This window comes from Lynx canadensis, chromosome E1, assembly GCF_007474595.2.
Source record: "Lynx canadensis isolate LIC74 chromosome E1, mLynCan4.pri.v2, whole genome shotgun sequence".
Lineage (NCBI taxonomy): Eukaryota > Metazoa > Chordata > Mammalia > Carnivora > Felidae > Lynx > Lynx canadensis.
The window spans coordinates 46,703,293-46,728,613 of NC_044316.2; the positions used below are offsets into that span (position 1 = coordinate 46,703,293).

The window sequence follows — 25,321 nt, forward strand, 5'->3', positions numbered from 1 at the left end:
GTATCACCATGTCAGGCTTCAGAGGCACGGAGGAAAAGGACAGACGGACAGACAAAACCCTGAAGCCTTTACAGAATCGTAAAACATGCTGACGTGGAATGATACTGTTGCCCAAACACCTCTGTCAATGCCCCCCAAAGACAGACTTTTCAAAACGCTTGGCTTTTCACTTTTATGTATTTTTTCCACTTTTAAACTCTAGTATGAAACACAGAACCTATCAATGACACACCCAGGTGACCCACCCATCCCAGTCTACATGAGGCTGTCCTGCTTTTAGTGCTACAAGTCCTACATGCCAGAATTCTCTAGTCCTGGGCAAACTGGTATGGTCGTCACCCTAGAGCACTGGTTCTCAATGGGGCGGTGGGGGGGGGGGGGGATTCTACACCCCGCCCCGGCGGGGGGCGCATTTGACCAAGTCTGGCAACATTTTTGGTTGTCACAAATGAGAGGTTGGGGGAGCGGGGCAGACTCGCCCTGATATCTAATCTCTCTTTGCAATCTAGGCTCGTTTGGGAATATTTTTTTGGCCCCAGGAGGTACTGAACATCATTAGGCCAGATGTGGTCTAAATGGAGTCTAATTTCATTTTCTCCACGGGGATCAGAGTTATGATGGTCTGCACCAGAATCTTTATTTGAGCTGTTCTACCCACCGACTCGTGCGGGATATGCAGCACTAGAATCAACCACCTTTTGGACTTAAAACACTCCCCGCAGAAAGACAGCCCGTCTGGGTTCCCTTTGCTCAGGCGTTTCTCACAGTGTCCCTGAAACGTGTCACTGTCGATGCGGAGACTGTGCTCACATAAGCAAAGCCCACTTGAGGGACTTCTAAAAAGGACGAGGCTACCTTTTAGAACCTCATTTCCCGCTGGTCCAGGAGGGATGTTCTCACCTTTTCTTTCCAACCTGGCATCTGACAATTATTTGATAAGAATCGTCGGTACCCAGTTCCGCGTATGCTCATCTCCGATTAATGACTGTTCTGGCTGGTCTTTGAATTCTGCTCGTAATTTCACTTACACGCCACCACCGCTCTCCCTACTTAAAAGAGTAGTTTGGGGGCACCTGAGTGGCTCAGTTGGTTAAGCGGCCGACTTCGGCTCAGGGCATGAGATCGCGGTTCGTATGTTCGAGCCCCGTGTCGGATTCTGCGCCGACAGCTCAGAGCCTGGGGCCTGCTTTGGATTCTATGTTTCCCTGTGTTTGGATTCTGTCTCTCTCTCTCTCTCTCTCAAAAATGAGTAAGCATTAAAAAAAATATTTTTTAAGAGCAGTTTGCATTGGGATTCTGGGAAAAAAAGGTCTGCCTGTGTGTCAGTTCTTGGAAGGCTGTGCTCGGACAGCGTTATGGTAACACGGCTAGCACGCTGGGAAGCACTCAAGGGAGAGGGCCACGTGATGTCAGTGGCACAGGTCAGGAGTGAGGCAGAACCAAGGTGGCACGTGTTTGACTGGATGGACGTTCCAGTTCTTTTCAGATCCAGCCAGGCCAACATTCTGTTCCTGTGAGTTCCCATGGGAGAAGGTGAATGAGGAGCAGAAGGGAGCGATCCTGGCAACGTGAGAATCTGCAGCATGTTCTTAAGGACTGAGACGGAACGGAGCAGAATTGCATGGACTGAAAGGCACGCTGGGAGGAAGTCGCTCACATGTTCTACTTCTCCAGTATACAAAACACAGTAGGTTAATCAATCTCATTTATTGAGTATTATATTCAACGCTTACATACTGACTATACATTTACGTAGAATATGTAAGATGGAATATTCTAAAATACTTGACGTTCAGGGGCGCCTGGGTGGCTCAGTCGGTGGGGCGTCCGACTTTGGCTGGGGTCATGATTTCACGATCCGTGGGTTCTGGCTCTGCATCGAGCTCTGTGCTGACAGCTCAGAGCCCGGAGCCTGCTTCGGATTCTGTGTCTCCCTCTCTCTCTGCCCCTCCCCCACTCACGCTCTTGTCTCTCTCTCTCTCTCAAAAGTAAATAAACACTTAACAATTTTTTAAAATAAATAAACATTACAAAATGAAATATCTGATGTTCCCACACGTTATGGCCACTGCGCACTGTCACTCCCACCTAGAAGGTAAGATCCCCCAGGACAGGGATCCTCGTTCTGCCCCTGCTGCATGCCCAGCACCTAGGACAGTGCCTGGCACACAGCAGGCACCAACGGCTATTTCCTGAATGAGTAACGGTTGACTCCGAACATTCAATACTGACCATAAAGATTCTTTCAACACGGCAAGGACATAAGCCCGCAGGTCAGGATCTTTGACCCCGACAATCTCTCTATGACCTGTTGCCTGGGCAGCGGGCTCTCCCCAGGCCACACAAGCTCTGGGCATTGAGCTCTTACTGTGGGCAAGCTCTAAGAGATGAGACCGATCTGCTCGGCAGATCTGGCAGACCTGGGAGAAGAGAGAGGCAACGTGAGAGAAAGAGCCAAGCCCTGGCAACCAAGCTGGACCAACGAGCTGGTGGGCAAAGTGACCGGTGGGCGGCTTTGCTTGCCCAAACAGGACTCGTAGCTTGGGGAAGTTGGGCCCTCTCTTACCCAGCAACACACAGAGGCCAGGAGAGTGACCCTGGAAGGCCAGGGCCACGGAACAGGAGAAGGATGGTCCTCGTCATTAGATCGATTCAGGCATTGGGCGGAATCACCGTTATAAAAGCTGGCAACCCTCCCTGACGGGCAGCTGCCAGCACGGCCTAATTAATCCAGCAGCCGTGGTGGGGAAGAACATGACACTTCATGACTGAAAAACAAGCCTAGAAATAGGCTCCCTCTTTTCTCCCATGCCCCCCACCCCCATCCCTGAATCCCTCCCCTCCTGGGCTTCATGGGGAGGGACGGGAGAGATGCTGCAGACGAAAAGAAAATGCAAAGGGACCAGAGAAAAGACCCACCCGCATCTGATTCTGGGAGACAGGTTTTATTTAGAATCACTATTTGAGAGACTGATGAGTATCTCGCCTCCTTTCCCTGGATGCCAGTTGAAACGGGGATTTGTTTGAAGCCAAGCCAAGAAATACCACTTATTTGGTTAACTGAACTGGATCGAAGGCCCAAGGACAATCACCAAATGTGCTAACGTAGGAGAAGTAATGTAATGTTCCGAGCGTATGAGGCAACCGCCGAAATGAACGGTGCACCCAGCGGTGCCTCAGACGCCGTAGGGAGGGGCCCGAGGAATCCCCTCCCTGGGAGATGAGATACAAGCAATAAAAGGACGGATGGCATTTTCGAAAGACATTAGACTCCATTTAAAAATGGGCAAAGGACAACAACAGCCATTTCTCCAATAAATGGCCAATGAGCACAAGAAGAGATTCTCAACGGTCATTAGTCATGAGGGGAAATGCCAATCGAAACCAAAATGAGATACCATTTCACACCCAGGAGGATGGCTAGAATCAAAAAGACAGACAATGGCAAGGGGCAGTGATTACGTGGAGAAGTTGGCATCCTCACACATTTGCTGGAGGGAATGTAAAATGCAGCCACTTTGGAAACCAGCCTGGAAGCCCCTCTCCCCACTCACTGGCAGCCCGAGCCTGGATCGGAAACTCAGTGGGATGCTTGTGTTGGGATTTTGGAGTAAGTGATAGCAAGAAAGAAAGAAAAGGGACAATTTGGACCCATCCATGGCAGTCGTGGTGGTGCTGGCAGAATGGAGTCTGTCTGCTGCCCTTGGCCCCTCGCAGGTGCCCAGGCAGCTGCCCGTTCTCAAGCCTGCAGGCAGTTCTGTGGGCCACTGACATCCTTCCACGAAATGTCCTTTCTGCTCAGGTCAGACTCCGAGAGAAGGCTCTGACTACCCAGGCTCTGAGTAACTCCAGTAAGAACAGATTGATAAACCTATCTCTGAATGGGATTTGCCTTCCCATATGACATAAGGAGGGGCGCCTGAGTGGCTCAGTCGGTTGAGCGTTGGACTTCGGCTCAGGTCACGATTTTTGGGAGTTCAACCTTCACGTCGGGCCTTGTGCTGACAGCTCAGAGCCTGGAGCCTGCTTCGGATTCTGGGTCTCCTTCTCTCTCTGCCCCTCCCCCACTTGGGCTCTGTCTCTCCCTGTCTCTCAAAAATAAATACACGTAAAAAAAAAAAAAATTTAGGTTGATGTAAGGGAGAAAATTCACTCACTTTGACGGCTCGTGAATGCGGGTTCACGGGACACAGATGTTCCTGCGTGTAAATTATTAAGTGGGCACTGTGACGTCTCAGCTAATGCCAGTCCAGCTCTCAGAACCCACTTCCCTGCGGCTGGCAAAGGGGTCTCCAAGATGCCACCCACACCAGTGTAAGAATTATTTGGAGCTGAAGATATTTGAGAATCAACAGTTGCAGGAAGATGCTTTCACTGAACTGCCCTTATCAACATAAAAGCGGAGCCTCTCGAAAGAATTCAGCTGTCATAAATCCCCTCCCCAGGAAATTCACAACCAGGGAAGACTGACTCCTATCACCAGAGGTGAGAAGTTACCATCGAGATAAGAAACTGGCTAATAAACAGCCGCTGTCACAAAACTATCATATCTCCTATCCACCCTCCTCAAGTCCCGTTTGTTTTTCATGAAAGCCATTTGTTTCTTCCAGAAGTGCCTTTCCCCCCCACCCTGCTCGCCCCCTAGTAAAATGGCATATAAGCCTCAAACTCTAACTGTTTTTTGGGGGGCTCCCATGTACATCCATGAATAAAACAAATGTCTTTTCTCCCACAAATCCGTCAGTTTTAGTTTAATTTGCAGGCCCCCGCTCACCGAGTCTAAGTGGGCTGAGCAAAAGATTTTCCTCCCTGACACCATTCCCAAGATGGACAGATAGACTCGCAAATGCTAAACACTGTCAGCCCAGATCTTGCTTTGATCAGAAGGCAAAGGCCACGTGTTACTTACTAAGCGATCCTAATAGAGGAACAATTCACTATAAGTTTAAAGTTCCAATAAGTACCTATTTGATGAATTTCAATTAGGAAGCAGCCTTGCCAAGACAGCAGTCCCATGACCTGTGCGTGCAGGACATGATTAACTCAAGGTGGCTCCAGTGTGTAACAAAGTAACGGATCTGGTGTTCTTTTATGATTACGGAGATCCATATTCTTATTTTCTAGTACGTCGCATAGACATTTTTTCTTTTTCTCTTACTAAACCATCATCTCCCTGGTCCTAAGAGATGTGCCACACTCTTCCAAATATACCAAGAGTCTTTTATGTTATAAAATGATGGACCTAGTTCAGACTCGTGCAAAGGGAACAGAAAGTACTTTTCTCCAATGTCTCATTGGTTACTCATTTACGAATGCTGGAGGTGAGTCAGGATAATGTCTGCCACTTACTTTGAGCATAGAAAATTAAGGTTGAAAAGGATCTGAAAGGGTGCCCGGTTTAACCACCTATTTGATGTTCAAATCTGCTCAAGGACAGTCTGGTAGGTGGGAGCCCCGCTCATGTTCAGGCATCCCCAGCAAAAGCATAACGGACTCTTAAGGCACCCTTCTGGGTTCTCACACACGCACTTAGATTCCTTCCTTAAACTGAGCCTAGACCTTTCTCCTGGCATTCTTACCCATTGGTCTTGGTCCAGTTGGTCCCCTGGAGGTCGTATCGAATATGCATGTCTAATTCTCTTCCCACCTGCCTACACCATTACATACCCTGAGTCTGGCCTTTCCAGGTTAAATGCCCTTGGTTTTTTCAGTCATTCTTCACATCATTGGTGGTTCTCTGATCTTAACATTCATATTAACAATTTTGGAAAAATTGAATAAGTAGAAGGGACTTGCCCCACTAGATACCAAACCTCATTATAAGGCTATAATAACTAGGAATTTTAGAATTATATTCTCAAACTCTATTTTAGAAACAACCCTGTTGGCATTTTAATTACATTTGTATTAAATTTATAATTAATTTGGGAATTGATGGCAACTTTATAATACGGCATTTCCTATCCATGAACATTACCACTTGTCTAGGTTGTTATTTTGGGTGCTTTTGGTTTTGTTTTGTTTTTGTAAGCTTTACACCCAGTGTGGGGCTTGAACTCATGACCCTGACAAGAGTCACATGGTCCACTGACTGAGCCAGCCAGGTGTCCCTGTCTAGGGTTTTTAAAAATGTCCTCCACTGGGATGTGTGGCTGGCTCAGTCAGTGGAGCATGTGACACTTGGTCACAGGATTGAGACTTCGAGCCACAGGTGGGGGCATGGAGCCTACTTTAAAAAGATAAAAATGTCCTCCACTACTGTTTTGTTTTGTTTTTTTTTCCTCCAAAAAGATGTTGTATATCTTGTAGATTGATTACTGGGTACCTTTAAATTTCTTTGCCTATCCTTTTCCTATTATAATGGATTTTTTTTTTTTTTTCCAGAGAGAGAGAGAGAGAAAGAGATAGAGAGAGGGCAGGGGAGAGGGGAGAGGGGGAGAGAGAGAGAAAAAAATCCCAAGCAGGCTCCATCCATGCTCAGTGCCAAGCCCGACATGGGGCTCGAGCCCATGACCCTGGGATCATGACCTGAGGCAAAATCAAGAGTTGGAGGCTCAACAGATTGAGCTACCCAGGCACCCCTCTAATGGAATTTTTTCAAAGTTACATTTTCCACTTATTGTTCCTGCTGTATAATAATGCTGATTTTGTACATGGATTTTATCCCCAGCAATCTTGCTGAATTCCCATATTGGTGTTAACAGTATGAGAATCTGGTCGAGTCATGATTTATATTATTACCATGATTATTATTGTTATTCTCCGAGGTATTTGATCTGCTAATGTTTTATATGGGCTTTTCACGTCTGTGTTCTTAACAGAGATTGGTCTATCAGTTTCCTTCTTGCACTACTGTTCAGTTTTATTGTCAAGGTCCGGGTGGTAGACACTGTCAGTTACCTTCCCAGAAGTCTCCTCTCATTTCCTCCCTTTCTTAGAGCAAGATTATGCCTCTTGGACATCTTTCTCTCTCTCTCTGTTTTTAAGATTTTTGATTTTAAGTAATCTCTCTACGCCCAACCGAGTGCGGTATCGAGGTCACAACCCAGAGATCAAGAGTCACGTGCTCTACCCTGAGCCAGCTGGGTGCCAGACTCTTCATCAGGGAGGAAAACCTTACATCTCGTTGGCCAGAACTACGTCACATGGCCATCCCTAACTGCAAAGGTGGCCGAGAAAGGGAGTATGGACATTTTTATCCCATGAATTATTTAAAAATTTTTCCATTTCTGAATGATGAGGAAGTTGACTTGTTGTCAATTTCTTATTGTAGGGCTTTGTAACCAGCAAACAGGATCTACATGATACTGATATTCTGGTACTTGTTGAGACTGATTTCTTGCCTAGTGTGTTGTCAGTTTTTTGTACATTTTCATGTGTTTATGAAAAGCAGGTCGGTGGGGCACCGGGGTGGCTCGGTTGAGCGTCCAACTTCGGCTGAGGTCACGATCTCATGGTTCATGAGTTCGAGCCCCACATTGGGCTCTACACTGACTGTGTAGAACTTGCTTGGGATTCTCTATCCCCCTCTCTCTCTGCCACTCTCTCTCACTCAAAAATAAACCTTAAAAAAAAAAAGAAGAAGAAGTAGAAAGAGAAAAGCATGTTGGTACTAGGGTCTATTAATGTCCACTACATCAAAGTTCTAATTCTGCTGTTTACATCTGCTCTACGTGTGCTAGATTAATTTGGCTATTTGCTCTATCCATTTATTCAACAGGTATATGAAAATCTCCAGTTATAACTTCAGGCTACCTGTGATTTTTGTCAGTGTGGTGCTATGTTTGTTGAGCTGGTTCAGGTGTGGGATTTAACTTACAAACCTTCAGTGTGACCACTGATATATTTTGCTTTATCTTACCATCAAAATTTATGTTTTTTTTTTAAAGTTTATTTCTTTATTTTGAGAGAGAGAGAGAGAGAGTGAGCGGCAGTGAGCACAGAGGAGGGGCAGAGTGAGGGAAAGAGAGAATCCTAAGCAGGCTGCATGATGTCAGTGAAGAGCCCAATGAGGGGCTTGATGCCGTGAACCGTGAGCAAATATCAACAGTCCAATGCTTAACCAGTTGAGCCACCCGGGCACCCCCCAAATTTACATTTTCTGTTTACCATGTCTTTTGTAGGCTTGTCTCTGTTCTTACTCTGCTTTCTGTCTGATGGATCACATTTTCTCTTGGGAGTTTTGTAGTGTTTTACCATTTCTTTAGAGGTCATCTTTACATTTTTGAATATGCACACATGCCTTTAAAGTTTTTAAATCAATCAACATTTGTCTCCTCCTCTTAAACAATATTAGCAACTGACAGTGTTTTTTTTTTAAGATAATTACCACCCTCTCATCTTCTATCATTGTCCATTATTTAAATTCCAAGAGTATAGGCCCCTTAACAGGATTTTTAAAACATCCTATTGCTGATTCAGACTCATTGAGATGTTTACCAATTTCTTGGCTTATTACTTTTGGATCCTCCACTCCTCCTTCTTGGGCTCAATTTCCTTCTACTTCTAATAAAACCTTTAGTAGTTCTGTCCATGTGTGCCTCTGAGTGGTAACCTCTCTGAGTACTCGATCGTTAGGAACAATTTTTGTGCACGACTCTCAGCTCCAAGTCCCCGTTTGTAGGGGCCCGAACCCACATTTCCTGTCTCCTTATGGGCACGACATTCCCTGTATGTCAGTTCTGACATATCCCAGCATCTGGAGCCATAGCTCATCAGCTTTCCACTCTGGTTTGCGTTTCCTCTTTATTTCTTGTACCTGAGGATTTCCCTTTCTTTGTTTTGAGCCAGCTTTATATTGTTATATTTCATCCTGTGTTTGTCACAGGAGGTGCGGGGCGGAGGGTCCACATTCATCTCTTTAGTTTCTATTACTGGAAGTCCAGATATTCTATTTATAACAAATTTCCCTCTTACTAATGTTTATTATTCTCCTTTAAAATAAACATCATATATTCTGATAGAGAAAACAGCCATGACACAGACAGCTGGACAGTTCTTGCTCTGTTTCAGGAAAAGATCGAGGTTTATTTTTTTTAAGTTTTTGTTTATTTATTTTGAGAGAGACAGACAGAGAGAGACAGAGAAAAAGAGAGTGGAGGTGGGCCAGAGAGAGAGGAAGAGAGAATCCAGCGCTATGGGGGAAGGGGACAGAGACAGAGGGAGAGAGAATCCAGTGCTATGAGAGAGAGAGAGAGAGAGAGAGAGAGAGAGAGAGAGAGAGAGAGGAGGAAGGGCAGAGAGACAGGGAGAGAGAATCCAATGCTATTAGCGAGGAGGCTAATGTAGTGAGGGCTCGATACCACAAACTTTGAGATCAGAACCTGAGCTGTAATCGAGAGTTGGATGCTCTGGCACAAGAACAGACACTCAGGGGCACCTGGGTGGCTGAGTCGGTTAAGCGTCCGCCTTCAGCTCAGGTCATGATCTCGTGGTTCATGAGTTCCAGCCCCACATTGGGCTCTGTGCTGACAGCTTGGAGCCTGGAGCCTGCTTCGGATTCTGTGTCTCTCTTTCTCTGCCCCTCCTCAGCTCACTCTCTGTCTCTCTATCTCTGTCTCTCAAAAATATATAAACATTAAAAAAATTAAAAAAAAAAAAAAAGAAGAACAGACACTCAGATCAATGGAACAGAATAGAGAACCCAGAAATGGACCCACAAACATATGGCCAACTGATCTCTGACAAAGCAGGGAAGAATATCCAATGGAATAAAGACAGTCTCTTCAGCAAGTGGTGCTGGGAAAACTGGACAGCGACATGCAGAAGAATGAACCTGGACCACTTTCTTACACCAGACACAAAAATAAACTCAAAATGGATGAAAGACCTAAATGTAAGACAGGAAGCCATCAGAATCCTTGAGGAGAAAGCAGGCAAAAACCTCTTTGATCTTGGCCGCAGCAACTTCTTACTCAACGCGGCTCTGGAGGCAAGGGAAACAAAGCAAAAATGAACTACTGGGACCTCATTAAAATAAAAAGCTTCTGCACAGCAAAGGAAACAATCTGCAAAACTAAAAGACAGAATGGGAGAAGACATTTGCAAACGACATACCAGATAAAGAGTTAGTATCCAAAATCTGTAAAGAACTTACCAAACTCAACACCCAAAAAACAAATAATCCAGTGAAGAAATGAGCAAAAGACATGCATAGACACTTCTTCAAAGAAGACATCCAGATGGCCAACCGCCACATGAAAAAATGCTCAACATCATTCATCATCAGGGAGACACAAATCGAAGCCACACTGAGATACCACCTCACACCTGTCAGAATGGCTAACATTAACAACTTGTGCAACAACAGATGTTGGCGAGGATGCGGGGAAAGAGGATCTCTCTTGCACTGCTGGTGGGAATGCAAACTGGTGCAGCCACTCTGGAAAACAGTATGGAGGTTCCTCAAAAAACTAAAAATAGAACGACCCTATGACCCAGCAACTGCACTACTAGGTCTTTATCCAAGGGATACAGGTGTGCTGTTTCAAAGGGACACATGCACCCCCATGTTTATAGCAGCACTATCGACAATAGCCAAAGTATGGAAAGAGCCCAAATGTCCATCGATGGATGGATGGATAAAGAAGATGAGGTGTACATATACAATGGAGTATTGCTCGGCGATCAAAAAGAATGAAATCTTGCCATTTGCAACTACGTGGATGGAACTGGAGGATATTACGCTAAGCGAAATTAATCAGTCAGAGAAAGACAAATATCATATGACTTCACTCCTATGAGGAATTTAAGAGACAAAACAGATGAACATAAGGGAGGGGAAACAAAAATAATATAAAAACAAGGAGGAGGACAAAGCATAAGAGACTCTTAAATATGGAGAACAAGCAGAGGGTTACTGGAGGGGTTGTGGGGGGGGGGGATGGACTAAATGGGTAAGGGGTATTAAGGAATCTACTCCTGAAATCATTGTTGCGCTATATGCTAAGTAATTTGGATGTAAATTTAAAAAAAAAGAAAATTAAAAAAGAAAAAAACGAGTTGGATGCTCAACCTGCTGAGCCAACACAGACACCCCAGTATGAAGTTTTCTAATTTTTTTTTTTAATTTGGTATGTAGGGAACATTTCCTAAGCAATAATGTAGGAAAGGGCAATTGTCTGCCAAGGAATGGAATTTTCCATAGGTCTGTATCTATTTTCTTACATCATGCTCACTCCTCTTTGCTCTACACAGGTGATTCCTGCTCAGTATTTGATTTTCACCCTCCACACTAAGAATGCCAAAGCAGCACACTGAGAAACCAGTCTCTGTAAGGAAGTCATCCCTAGACTAGTCCCAGAGCTCAGCTACTCTTGCGAATCGGCAGCTGGCTGGAGGCTGAATGGGTTCCAAATCCTGCGAATTCACAGCTCCTAATAGATGAATAAGATCAATCCCATTTGCATTTCATCGTGACTCAGGAATTCCCTGATACTGCATCCCTGGGTAGATTAAAACATGTCAGTTTAATCAGCCCATGGCCTTCACTGTCAGGATATCGGCCTGAGAGATTTCCACACACCGTAGTGACAGGACCCAAATGCACCCATCGAGAAGGAATAGTCCACTTGTGCTTGCTGGAAGGTGGAGGCCATGTGGGCATGGCAGAGTCCCAGTGTGGCTCCTCTCAGAAATGTCTCATGGTCAAGGCACAAAGAATGGATAAATATTCACGAGTATCAGTGAATAAACTGGGGCGCTGTCCAGTTATTATGTTGGAAATGCTTTCTGAATAATCACATCGGGGCCAACAGGAGGAGCCGTAGGTGGGGGTAAAGAGTATGCACAGAAACAGTAGCAAAGACCAAACCAGTCATCCACTGGTTCACTGGAGCAGACAGTTAATTTCAATAAAATATATTTCCAGTGAGTATACAAATGTCCCGACCTGGAAGAGAAAAAATGGAAGAAAACGGGCTGGAAATGGGTATTGGGTGGGGAGAAGGTCAGACAAGCCCCGATAATCAACTATGCCATTAATGGTAAGAAAACAGCAAGAGATTAAAGAATACGCTTTGCAAAGCAGAAACGGCTGTCCCGATGAGTGCTGGGTTATAATCCTTGCTTGTTTACCCTTCCAAAGAAGCAACGACAAGCGTTCATTGTCAGTTCCCTTTGTGAACACCCGAGTGGTCACCTGGCGGGAACGAGAACGCTTACCAAGTCAAGACCCCAACGGCACACTGCGATCTTTGGCACGTCTCTACAACCCTCAGGCAAAGCCATCTCTTTCCCGCTGCTAACACCGAACCAGGGGTAGGAGACAAAGCTCTGTAACCCTTTAGACCAAATTTCATCTGAACACGTCATCCAGCGGGTGGGAAATGGAAGAGGAAAGCCCCTCCTCATGAAAATGCAGTTGGGGACTCTCTTGCCGAAGGCAGGGGACTCTGTTTTGGGGAAGCTACGAGACTGGTGGACGGAGCGGGCAAATGTAGTGACTTTTCAGGTCACCTTTTTATCCCACACACCGCCTCCAGCTCGGCCGTGGGGTGGCGTGGGAGAGCCTGCAGGTGGATGGCCGGCTGCCGTGACTTACCTGTTGAGATACACCCGCTTCTCGGTGAACTGCCCGTTGCCATGGTGAGGATCCTCAAAGGGCTCATTCTGGACCACCTCCACCCCTTCTCCTCGGTCGCTCTGTTCGTGGCTGTGCTTGCTGATCATGTACAGCTGTCCGATTTTGTACTACAAAACACACAGTGAGAGAAAGGTCAGCCCCGCCGCTTGCCTTCGAAAACATCCCCCCCAACTTCCACGGCGTGGCAAGCAACTATGGTCAGCACTGTCTGCCAGAAAAGAAGGCAGACACGTGGGCCTGGCGTTGTTTTTTCCTCCGGAGCGGGGAGGAGAACCAGTTGTGAGTAGAGTGTAGATACGGCGTGTTCCTGTGAATGTTCTACATCACCCTGGTGATGCTTGCTGGGGTGGCTGGCAGTCTAAGCGGCGGGGGGGGGGGGGGGGGGGGGGGGGGAAGGGGTTGCAGAGCATCAGCCCTACAGGGTTAAATGGTGCTAAAGTCCGATTTTGTTTGGCAACAAACAGGCCAGGAAGCGTTATTTCTGTCCCTTCTCTGCCTAATTAACTGCATTGCTGGGCAGAAGCGGACTAGATGTCACCTATCTCTTCCGTCATCAGTCTCAAACTCTCCTGGAGTTCTCTGTCCCCTAGATCTGCAGTTCTCAAGAGTGGCTGGACATTAGAATCACCTCGAAGCTTTAGCAAACTCCAGATGACCGAGCCCCACCAAGAATGGAACCTGTATTCTACACACTGATCCGCAAAGAGGCGAATCTACAGAGTCTTTAACTCTTTTTTATCCAGTTGCACCCACAGTGTGGAGCCTTCCAGCCTGAGGTTCCCAGAAGCCACGTCTACTTACAGGAAAATGATAATAAGGAGCAACATACAATGGGAACATTCTCTGCCCTGTCTGCATTTTTCAACTGTTCCACTCTCCTTCCTGCCTCTCTGAAAACCCCAGGGCCAACAGGCATTTCTTCCCCCTGTGTACTTTCCACATGGCAAAACTAATTTGATGGGGAAGAGAGAGAGAGAGAGAGAGAGAGAGAGAGAGAGAGAGAGAGAGAGGAGGGGGTCAAATGCCTTTTGCAAAAAGGATGTCTGCTCAGAGCCAGGAGACAGGATGCTGTGGTCCTTCGGGCAGATTTGGTGTGAAAACAACAGACACACTGTGTCACTATCATCAAGGCCCCTGGGATGGGGAAAAGGGGCTTGGGTCTGTAGCAAAATAATGGTGGGTTGTTCAGGGTTGTTCCCCAAAGCGCCCAGGCCGGCAGGGCTGTAGGTCTCCTATCTGTGTGCCTAAGAGAGAGAAACAGATTTTAAATTAAGGGGGCAGATGAAATGGACAAATCAACAGTGCGGTCAATTCTAAGGCTGAGAAGACACACACCTCCGAAGGTCCCTCTTTCGCTGTGAGGCAGGTGCAGGGAGGGGAGTGTGAAGAAGAGCTGAAAGCCTCTGGTCTGAGACCAGCCCTGGGGGCCAGGCCAGTAACCATGACAATGGGAACGGCAGGCTGGGTCTCCTCAAAGGGCAGTGCCACGATTCTGTGCCATACGCCTCCCCAGGATGATCCGCACTTAAAATGCTTTTCACATGAGCGTGTATGTGCGTACATGCATGCACGTGCTGTGCACAATCGGGGGGAAGAGGGGGTGCTGAGGAGAAACACAGGAAGGGGAGAGAGAAACATCAAAGATGAAATCAATCTTTGAGTTTATTTTCAATCAGAAGTTTGACCTGGCTTCCCCTTAGTAACTCTGGCTCTTACTCTTGCTCATAAAGACTACGGCTCTTTCAAGAAGGAAGACGGTAAAGGGGCGCCTGGGTGGGTCAGTCGGTTAAGCGTCCAACTTGGGCTCGCGGTTGGTGGGTTCGAGCCCCGTGCCAGGTTCTGCGCTGGCTGTGCGGAGCCTGCCTGGGATTCTCTCGCTTTCTCTCGGTCCCTCCTCAGCTTGTGCTCTCTCTCTCACACAATAAATAAATAAACTTTTTAAAGTAAAAACAAAAACCAAAGGCCACCAAGGGCTTTAGTTGGGGGTGGGGGAGGGGTCTGGCAGAAGGCGCGTGTCTTCAGGAGCTCCAGCCCACTCCCATGTGAAGAATGCATGGCATTAAGGACAATGCCTGACACAGAAGAGCCGTCCCTGGTTCAAGCGCTTCTGCTCTGTGGAGACGGGAACGGGCCGAGGCAGCCGGCAGCTGATTCACCAGTGGCCAGAGAAGGGCCCGTCTGCTCAGCCTCATTGATCATTCCAGCGGCTTCTGAACGAGCCACTGTGGGGCAGACACCAGCCTTAGCTCACTAAGATAACGTCAGTCTGGGGGCGACCGACAGACGCTGGATGCAGTAGGTGACATTACTGGGGGTGGCGGGACACTCAAGGCCAGACGCAGAGATGGCCAAGCGTTCTGCAGCTGTCGCTCCTTTCCCTCCCAAGCAAATCAGGCCTGCTCTGCTGGTTGTGACCGTCTGAGCTGGGCCATCCAGAAGCACAGGTTTTGCCGTTGTTTTTAAAGCCACAAATTAACTCACAGACACATGCACCGAGCAGTTTCTCAGTGACGCGGTAGAGGGTAGGACAGATGGTCCCTGAACCATCGGTCTCAAAGTCGGCAGACATATTCCTCAAAATGTTGGATCCCAGGCCATTCCGGTGCTTTGACATCCAGACCCTTGGGGAAGAGGCGGTTGGGGACCGGGCTCGGATGCACACTGAATGCTGAGAGCCACTGGGGCAAATTCGGCGAAGGCATTCACAGCACTCACGGGGTACCTGACGGTACTGAAGCCAAAATGGTCCATCTTTAGGGGACCCGTCTTTTCTTTCTTCCTGAATACCATTTTTTTGCAAGGCTGCATCCCTAGTTTAGTGAAAATACCACCTTCCTCATCACTGTCTCCAAACAAACTTTGTCAAATGAAGGCTGCAAATCCAAAGATTCAGAAGTACTCTTAAGACTTTTGAAGCCAGTGAACTGATAACAGATCCGATCACTTCATGCTCACGATGACTTCCAAATTAGGAAACTGAGTCTCGAGAGAGGGTTGACTTTCTCCGGGGCCACGTGGCTTCTAGGTGGCAGAGCTGGGACGTGACCGCAGGTCTACTGTTTCTTCTTTACCCACCTTCAGCCTTTGTTTCTCTGACAGGTGAATTGCTTTAACACATCTGGGCCTCACCATGATTTTGGGAGAAGTGATGGATGAGTTCCATCGCTTCTGAACTTTGCTATTTCAGAAGCCGAATAACCAAAGCCTGATACCATGTGAAAGACCCAGGTTGTTTAAACTGTGCTCACATACGGACTTGTGGAGGAAGTAAGCTCTAACTTTGTAAGATCTATTGTTCTAACTCCAGAGTCTGGGTAATCATCATTACAGGCAATCACGATTCCAGACAGCTCTGTGCTGCAGGGCTGAGCCTCCGTGTGAGCCGTCATCGGAACAGCTACCCCAAATAATGATCTCTATTGTCAAAAAAAAAAAAAAAAAAAATCATGGGGATTCAGATCCTTCCCACTTGCACACAGTGCCACAAGTTTGATAGAGCTGCACAGTTTAAGAAAAGGCACAAACGTGGGGCGCCTGGGTGGCTTGGTTGGTTAAGCGTCCGACTTCAGCTCAGGTCATGATCTCACGGTCCGTGAGTTCGAGCCCCGCGTCGGACTCTGTGCTGACAGCTCAGAGCCTGGAGCCTGTTTCAGATTCTGTGTCTCCCTCTCTCTCTGCCCCTCCCCTGTTCATTCTCTGTGTCTCTCTGTCTCAAAAATAAATAAATGTTAAAAAAAATTTTTTTTTTAAATAAAAAATAAAAAAAAAAAAAGAAAAGGCACGAACGTGTCTGGGGAAGCCAAGGGTTTTTCTCAGTCTGTCCTATTGCAAACTCTCCGACTGGGCACAGTCAAGTGACTCAATATAGTTCGACCTCAAATCTTGATTTTAGAAAAGGTGACCCCGAGCCAGAACCTCTGGGTATATAGTTTATTAACTGAGCACCACCAACACCTGAAATGTCCTCCTTGCCAGAATTACTGGACCCAAAGTTTTAGGCTCAGGAGAACCCCGAGCTATGATTTTTCACTAAATTGCACCCCCACCCCCCGCCGCCAGTGCTGCACTTCAGAGATCTCTGCGAGGCCAGGCTCTCATATATCCCCACCCTAAAGCACCAACCAAGCGGCTGTCATCTTCCAACCAATCCCTGTCTCATCCCTTCCTGTCCCCTTTCTCTTCCTCCATTGGTCTCAATACCGTTCCTAAATATCAAGATGTGAAAAGTGGGGCAACCCTTTGTAATACACATGACCCATTCTGAATGGAGTTATTCCCCAAAGATATGACTCAGGACATCAAAGCCCCAGCCCAGGAATCAGAGTTTACATGTGCTTTTGCCTTTACCATCAAAATGGATGAATGCCACATAACCACGGGGAAACGTCTGGCCCTCTGACTTAACATGATACCATGTAGTTTTTCCAGCTGTGAAATGGGTGCAATTCCTGCCTGTCTCTGCTCTGGCAGTGTGGAAAGAGGAACGAGCAGGGGTTGATACAATTTGGCATTCTTGGGACTTTCCCACGGGATTCACATCACTGTAAATGCTCTGTCAAAAAGCTTCCAGCTTTCTCCACTCTCAACACGTGGACGTCGAAGCAACTGCCTTATGATGTGCAAAGAGCCCGCCGAAAAGAGAGTCTGAGATGTTTTATCTTCAGGTGCCCTGCGAGCTTCACACCAAGTGGTGCCAAAATTGTAATTGCACACAGGAAGGGAGATACAATGAGTCTAGCTTTTCACCGCCTCAGAAAACTAGGGTCTAGAGCTGACTGTATTCTGTAATCCATAGCACAGCTAAGGCACCGGGGCAATGTTCTGGACCAGCGGTCGGCAAACCGTGTGGGCTGTTTCTTGTTTGTTAAATGAAGTTGTGGTTGTGGTTGTGGTTGTTGTTAAATACGGTTTCAATGGAACACGGCACTACTCGTTCATTCTGTGGCTTTCGCCGCACGGCAGTAGCATTGAGTACTTTCAACACAGACTGCATGGCCTGGCAAAGTTGAAAATATTTACTGCCTGACTCTAAAAAATAAATAAATTAATTAATTAAAAAAAATAAAAATAAAAATAAATAAATAAAAATAAATAAATAAAAATTTAAAACTGACAGGGGCGCCTGGGTGGCTCAGTCAGTTAAGCGTCTGACTTCGGCTCAGCTCATGATCTCACGGTCTGTGAGTTCGAGCCCCGCGTCAGGTTCTGTGCTGACAGCTCGGAGCCTGGAGCCTGCTTCGGATTCTGTGTCTCCCTCTCGCTCTCTGCCCCTCCCCTGCTCACGCTCTGTCTCTCAAAAATAAATAAGTGTTAAAAAAAAACCCTCAAACTGACACTTGATTCAGCTACTAGAAAACTTTTACACAAGGTCGAAACACCTTGGGCATGTGAATCTACTTTTCCAACTGGAAATTTTTATGAAATTTAAATTCAGATCAGATGCCACCGATGAAAATTTAGCATCTGACTTGGGATTGCTGTAAGTGTAAATGCACACTGGATTTTGCGGACTTGGTAACAACAACAACAACAACAAATGTTTTTACCCCTAATTTCTATGTTGATTACATATTGAAATGATAGTAGTTTGGATATACTGGGTAACTGGAATCCATTCTCCAAATGAACTTCACCTGTTTCTGCTTACTTTCATGTGGCTACTAGAAAAATTTTAAACCACTTTCAATGGAAACCACTGCGGCTTGCATTTGTGGCTCACATAGCTCTGTTGGACGTGCTGGTCTAGACCCTGGTCTAGATCCATGGGGTCTGAGTGAGGCTCAAGCCATTAGGCTGCACTAAGACTCGTTGAGGCTGGCTGGTCAGGAAAGCGTTTCCATGCGTTTCCAAGCTAACAAAGTGGAACACGGACAATTAGGGATACATTTGGGGAAGCTTCCGTTTTCTTCTTCTTCTTCTTCTTTTTTTTTTTTTTTTTTTTTTAGTGTTTATTTTTGAGAGAGAGAGAGAGAGAAAGAGAGAGAGAGAACCAGAATCCAAAGCAGGCTCCAGAGCCAGACGTGGAGCGCGAGCTCATAAGCTGTGAGATCATGACCCGAGCTGAAGTCAGATGCCCAACCGACTGAGCCACCCAGGTGCCCCGAAGCTTCCCTTTTCTGAGGACTGGCGATTTTACCTGGACCTCTAGAGAGGTGATAATTGCTCACCGCGTGCTATGGTGGAAAGCACTGGGGTTTTAAAATCGAAACCTGGAGCTGAAGTCCTGATTTTGCCTTTGATTAGCTTTGTAACCTTAGACAATTTATTTATCTGAGCCACAGTTTCTTATCATTAGAATGGGACTAAGAAAATACCTCACAGGCCATGGTGAGAATCAAGTGAGAAGAAACTTACAAATTAAAATGCCTTGTAAAATGTAAAACTGTACCCAAACCGCCGTAGTTACCGCTCCTTCTGTTGTTGGGCAATGCATCTGGCTGGGTCTTGAGATCTGTTTTGCCCATTTCCCTGTTATGCTACGGCTCTGTAAGGGACACGCATGAGAACAGGGCATTGCCACATGCCCGTATGACGCAAAAACCAAAGAAAATCGGACCCTTTGCCCAAGACGATCTCTTCTTTCTGTAAAAATTTTCTTAGATGGTCGTCAGATTGAACACTTCCCAAATATAAAAAAGCCTGGGAACTTCCACTTACAAAGTAGTCAGCTTCACAGGGACAGAAAGTAGAATGGCAGTTGCGAGGGAGGATGGGAAGTTAGTGTGTAATGGGAAGATGGAACCGTCCTGGAGGCAGACGGTGGTGATGGTCGCACAGCCCTGTGAGTGCACTCAATGCCCCTGAACCATACCCTTAAAAACGGCCAAGACAGTGAATTTTATGTGCGGTCTATTCCATGACAATCCTTTTTCTTTAAATGTCTTAATTTAGATTCCAGTTAGTTCGCGTAGTGTAATATTAGCTCCAGGTATACAACAGAGTGATTCAACACTTTCGTATGTCACCCGGTGCTCATCACAAGTACACCTCTTCATCCCCATCACCTATATACCCACCCCCTGCCCTTTTCCTTTTTAATGTTTATCTTTAAAAAAAAATTTTTTTTTCTTAATGTTTTTATTTATTTTTGAGACAGAGACAGAGCATGAGCAGGGAAGGGGCAGAGAGAGAGGGAGACACAGAATCGGAAGCAGGCTCCAGGCTCTGAGCCGTCAGCACAGAGCCCGATGCGGGGCTCCAACTCACAGACTGTGAGATCATGACCTGAGCGGAAGTCGGACGCTCAACCGACGGAGCCACCCAGGCGCCCCTAATGTTTATCTTTCGAGAAAGAGAGTGAGCACATGTGTGAGCGTGGGAAGGACAGCGTGAGGGAGACAGAGGATCCAAAGCAGGCTCAGCCCCAGCACAGAGCACGAACCTGGCTCGAATCCACGAACCAAGAGATCATGACCTGAGTGGAAATCAAGAGTCGCACACTGAACCGACTGAGCCACTCAGGTGCCCCCCTCATCCCAATTCTCAAAAAAGCCTGGGAACGTGTCATTCTTCAGTGAGTGTGGCTCCCACCTGCTTCCTACCTCACGGTGGCCATCTAACAGAGAGTCTGTCTTTTTCACTATGAAAAAGAAAAAATATTTAAGGACAGGGACTTTTACATTTGGTGGATCTTTGGTTTGGACGCTAATTTGAGGGTGTTGGGCTGCGCCAACACAGTTCTCTAAATTTGAGAACTTTAGAAAGTTCTAAAGTTCTCTAAATTTGAGAACTTTAGAAAAGGACTTCTCTCAGAGACAATGTTGCATGAATGCCCGATTCCTGCCCTGCTGGTTACTTGTCTGGCTCGTGATGCCCTAGAGTTAAATGTCTTTATTATTGTTATTTTTTAATGTTTATTTATTTTTGAGAGGGAGAGAGACAGAGCATGAACAGGGGAGGGGCACAGAGAGAGAGAGACACACGCGCGCGCGCGCGCGCACGCACACACACACACACACACACACACACACACACACACACACAGAATCTGAAGCTGGCTCCGGGCTCTAAGCTGTCGGCACAGAGCCTGACCTGGGGCTCCAACTCATGAACCGCGAGATGAAGTTGGCTGCTTAACCAACTGAGCCACCCAGGTGCCCTGAGTTAAATGTCCTTGATATTGACATTCTGGAGGGTTCACAGTAACGATGCTCCCAAGTAACACGGTTTGACTATGATGACTTGCAAAGACCCTGACAGTCCAGAAAGAATGATTAAATACAAAATGCATGCCGATCCCCCCATCCCTAACATGCGCCCATGAAAACACCAGCTCCTTATTGAGAAAGGACCGTCTCATTTCATGACCCTCCCCCTCCATTTGCTAGTCAGCCTGGGGCTCCGACTGAGAGCAACTCTACAAGCAAGACCAATTCCAAATCCTTTCCTTTTGGAAAGGTAGTGCGTGCTTTTGCTACCAAGGGCTGGATCTGACTTGGGTTCCACAAGGACACGGCTGCCAACCCCTTAGTCTTTCTGACTCTGTGATTCAATGTCCAGATTTCTCCAAGCAGACAAGGAGGTTTCAAAAAAAACCCAAAAAACAAAGGTGTAAGGTTCTCCGGTGTTTCGTCAGATCTCCCTGCCAGGTCAATAAACCACGAAAACCAATATCCGATCCCACAAGGAAAATACAAACTTGCAGCTCATATTTTCAAGATATCAGTGCATCATCGCATATTTATCTTTCCTCCTGGATTTTTATAAGCAGCCCTCTGAGGTGTCTTGTTTACGGAATACCTGTGTCATTATGCCAGGGTGCAGGAATGAAAAAGCTGATAAAAAGATTTAAGAAGGAGCTGGGTGATGGACTTTAATTCAAAAAAAAAAAAAACCTTTTGTGACAAACCCATAGAAATAGCATCATACACCGATGCTTAACCCGTCCTAAGTTTTGGACCCAACTGAATAGAAATAGAGCAATTTAACGCCAAGGGAAGGGCTCAGGATAGGCTTTATGCTGGTGCAAGCAGAAGTCTGCAACCCGTGGCTGCCCCAAGACTGCAAATCATTTCCAGGACGCTCGGCGTAATCTACCTGACCCCGTAAGGGAAGGTAGCTACATTCTTCACAGTGCAGGAAAAAGCGAGAGTGCACATTTGATCTGCCCCTTCCAACACTGGCTCGCCTTTGGGGTGGTATTCTAGCCCCAAGAATTCATTTGATGCCAATATTGAACAGCCCAACTGGTAAGGTGCAGCGCATATCGGCCACTTTATGAGCATCAGCTCGAGCAGGAGGGGTCATCCCCTCGTGTTTATAAATGAGAAGCTGGGGCCCCTGGGTGGCTCAGTCGGTTAAGCGTCCGACTCTTGGTTTCAGCTCTGGTCACGATCTCCTGGTTCGTGGGTTCAAGCCCCGCGTCGGGCTCTGTGCTGACAGCATGGAGCCTGCTTGGGATTCTGTCTCCCTCTCTCTCCCTGCCCCTCCTTGTGCTCTCTCTCGCTTTCTCAAAAATAAATAAACATTAAAATATGTTAATATTATATATAGGTACATATATATGTACGTATATATATATGTACATATATATATATATATACACATACATACATAGGTATATATATATATACACATATATATATACACACACACACACACACACCTGGGTGGTCCAGTCCATTAAGCATCCAACTTCGGCTCAAGTCATGATCTCATGGTTCGTGAGTTCAAGCCCTGCATCGGGCTCTGTGCTGACAGCTCACAGCTCGGGGCCTGGAGCCTGCTTCCGATTCTGTGTCTCCCTCTCTCTCTGGCCCTTCCCCTCTCGAGCTCTGTCTCTCTTTCTCTCTCTCTCTCTCTCAAAAATAAATAAACATTAAAAAATTTTTTAAATATATATATGTGTGTGTGTGTGTGTGTGTGTGTATATATATGTAGCTGAACGAATCAGTCATTATTGACTGCCATGAAGAACCAAAGATAGGACATGCTAGAACTCAACTCAAGGCCACAGGGGTAGCTGGCCTTCACGGCAGAATGCGAGATTTCTCCATACCGTGGTTGTGGGGACAAGCCTTGGTGCTGGAGAGCCTTGTCCGTCCTGGCTTGTGCACTGAACAAGCACTCGGTGTGTGCCAGGCCCCGGAGGCGCTGGAAGCAGAGCTAGGAACAAGACAGACCTCGTCTCTGGCGAAGAGGAGGGTTTCCACACCTTTCCGCCGTGAAGACAGAAGGCTCTGCGCTGTAAGAAGCGGAAGCTTCCATCTCAGCCATCAGACCGTTTGCTGCGAAACCAACCGCAACTCAGATAAGTGGAGAGAGGTCTGGGGACAGGTCTGACCTCGGGAAAGCAATCAAGGCACTTGTGTTTACTACTGAACATAAACCCACAGCCAATCACAAGGCCCTAAAGGGGAAAGACTGAGACAGGACTGTCCTGGGAAATGAATCCTGCACCTCCTCCTTGCTTCCCCCTTGCCAGTGCTCCTCTCCTTAACTTTGGCCCCATAACCAAAGGGAGAGCGGTCCGTCTACTATGCAAGCAACAGGGTCTTTCCAGAATTAGGGTCTTTCCTGTTTGCGAAACCTATCATGGCACCTATCCATCTTTTAGGAAAAATGACCAGTAGCATCCAGGGAAGCTGTTGTACTGGCTAAAAGTTGAAATAGACTTGCAGGAATGATAGCAATTAGTTTTAGTGTCTTTGAGACCTTCTGAGAACAGAAGCGCAATTGAATGCAAAGAAAAGCACTTGCTGCTTCATATACAACTGAACAATGGGAGTTCTCGCTGTGTTGAAAGAGTTATTCAAGCCACTTCATGCCTAGAATAACATTTGAAGGTCACCGAACTCCTTTGTTTGCTTAAGTGTTAGCTGCCTCTGCGAACTGTCTAGCAATGCGGAGAGTTACGACCAGGTTGTAACCGGGGATCTAAGTATGGAAAGTTCCAATACCTTTCTTCGCCTCGCTTTGGAAGAGAGGCCCCAGGCTGCACACTCATGGTACCTGTAGCCCAGAGGCAGCCGGCATTTGTAGGGTACGTGGCTGGCTGCAGGGAAGGCACTATTCGTTAATGGCAATGGCAGCCTGAGGGTGTTTCGTCCTTGCTTAAAAGAAGCAGATAACTGATAGAGAAAGGCAAAGGGCAGTCAAATCCTGCTCTCCTGAGACACGGAATGAAATAGGCAAGACAGAGGAAATCGGGTACAATTTCAGAAATTACTACGTTAAGAAATCTATCTTCTGAGCTCCTCTTGCATTCTGGATTTATGACCTGGGGAGGTAGTTTATCAACCGGCACCTTTGAGGCCAACCACGGTGGCCCTTCTGACTCTCTGTATCCTTGTTCCGGCAAACCCCCCCCCCCCCCCCCCCGCAACAAGTCCCCAAGGCAACACCAGGATGAAAGAGAATGTATCAAGTTTCAAAGGGTTGACAGCAAAGAGAATGTGACAAACAAAATGAGGAGCAGGAAGTGTTGGTCTTCATAGGATCCTTACCCCCCCCCTTTTTTTTACTGTGGTAAAATATACATTACCAAAATCGACCGTTTTAACTATTTAAAAAAAATTTTTTTTTTACATTTATTCATTTTTGAGAAATGGAGCACAAGTGGGGGAGGGGCAGAGAGAGAGGGAGACACAGAATCAATCCAAAGCAGGCTGCAAGCTCCGAACTGTCAGCACAGAGCCCGACACGGGACTCGAACTCACAAACTGAGAGAGATCATGACCTGAGCCGAAGTCGGACGCTTAGCCGACTGAGCCACCCAGGCGCTCCATCGTTTTAACTATTTTTAAATGTACAATTCAGTGGTGTTAAGTACATTCACAATATTGTTCGACCACGACCACCACCCATTCCCAGACTTTTTCATCATCTCAAGAAGAAACTCCATAACTCATCGGACAACAACTTCCAATCCCTCCCAACTCCTCCTCCCACCCCCATGACCTCTAATCTCCTGTCTGTCTCTATGTATGGACTTGGCCATTCTAGGTACCTCGTATGAGTGGAATCACACAACATGTGTGTGTCCTTTTGTGTCCGGCTTCTTCCACTTGGGCATAATGTCTTCAAGGTTCATCCATGTCGTAGCGAGTGTCAGAATTTCATTGCTTTTTAAGGCTGACTAATAGTCCATTGTATGGACAGACCACATTTTGTTTATCCATACATCTGCTGATGGATATTTGGGTTGTTTCCGCCCTTTGGCTATTTTTGTGAGTAATGCTGTTACAAACATTGGTGTACAAGTAACTGTTTGAGTCCTGAGAATTGACTTATAACACGTGTGTATGGTTTATATTCAAAGGTTTGGGGTGAAAAAGCCATTCTTAGTAATTTTAATTTTTCTTTTTTTTTTTTTCTTGCAAATTAAGTAAGTCACTTCTTATTCTCTTTCAGGTGACAGCTACTCTTGAAAAAGTAACCCTGGAAATGACTTGAAACTCTGCAATAGATTATACAGATCTTCTCATACCTTTTTTTTTTTTTTCTTTTCTTTTTTGAGTACACAATTCAGTGGTTTTTAGTACATTCACAGGGCTGTACAACTATCACCGCTATCTAGTTCCGGAACATTTTCAGTCACACCCCACCCTTCCCTCCTCCCAGCTCCTATCAACCACCAACGTATGTTCTGTCTCTATGGATATGCCTACTCTGGATATTTTATACAGAGGGTATCATTCAACATGTGGCCTTTTGTGACTACTTCTTTAATTTAGAATATTTTTTTAATGTTTATTTTTGAGAGAGAGACAGAGACAGAGAGTAAAAGCAGCGGAGGGA

The 25,321-nt window shown here is 46.4% G+C and overlaps 1 protein-coding gene across 5 annotated transcripts in view; it reads right to left on the minus strand.

Annotated features, from left to right (window-relative positions):
- Positions 1-25,321, minus strand: part of PITPNC1 (phosphatidylinositol transfer protein cytoplasmic 1) — a 259,205-nt gene that overhangs the window by 119,987 nt on the left and 113,897 nt on the right. For all 5 annotated transcript variants that reach the window (XM_030295114.2, XM_030295112.1, XM_030295111.1 and 2 more), the window contains exon 2: positions 12,542-12,690. In XM_030295114.2, coding sequence (XP_030150974.1) covers positions 12,542-12,690 — 149 coding nt within the window. The remainder of the gene's footprint in view (positions 1-12,541; positions 12,691-25,321) is intronic.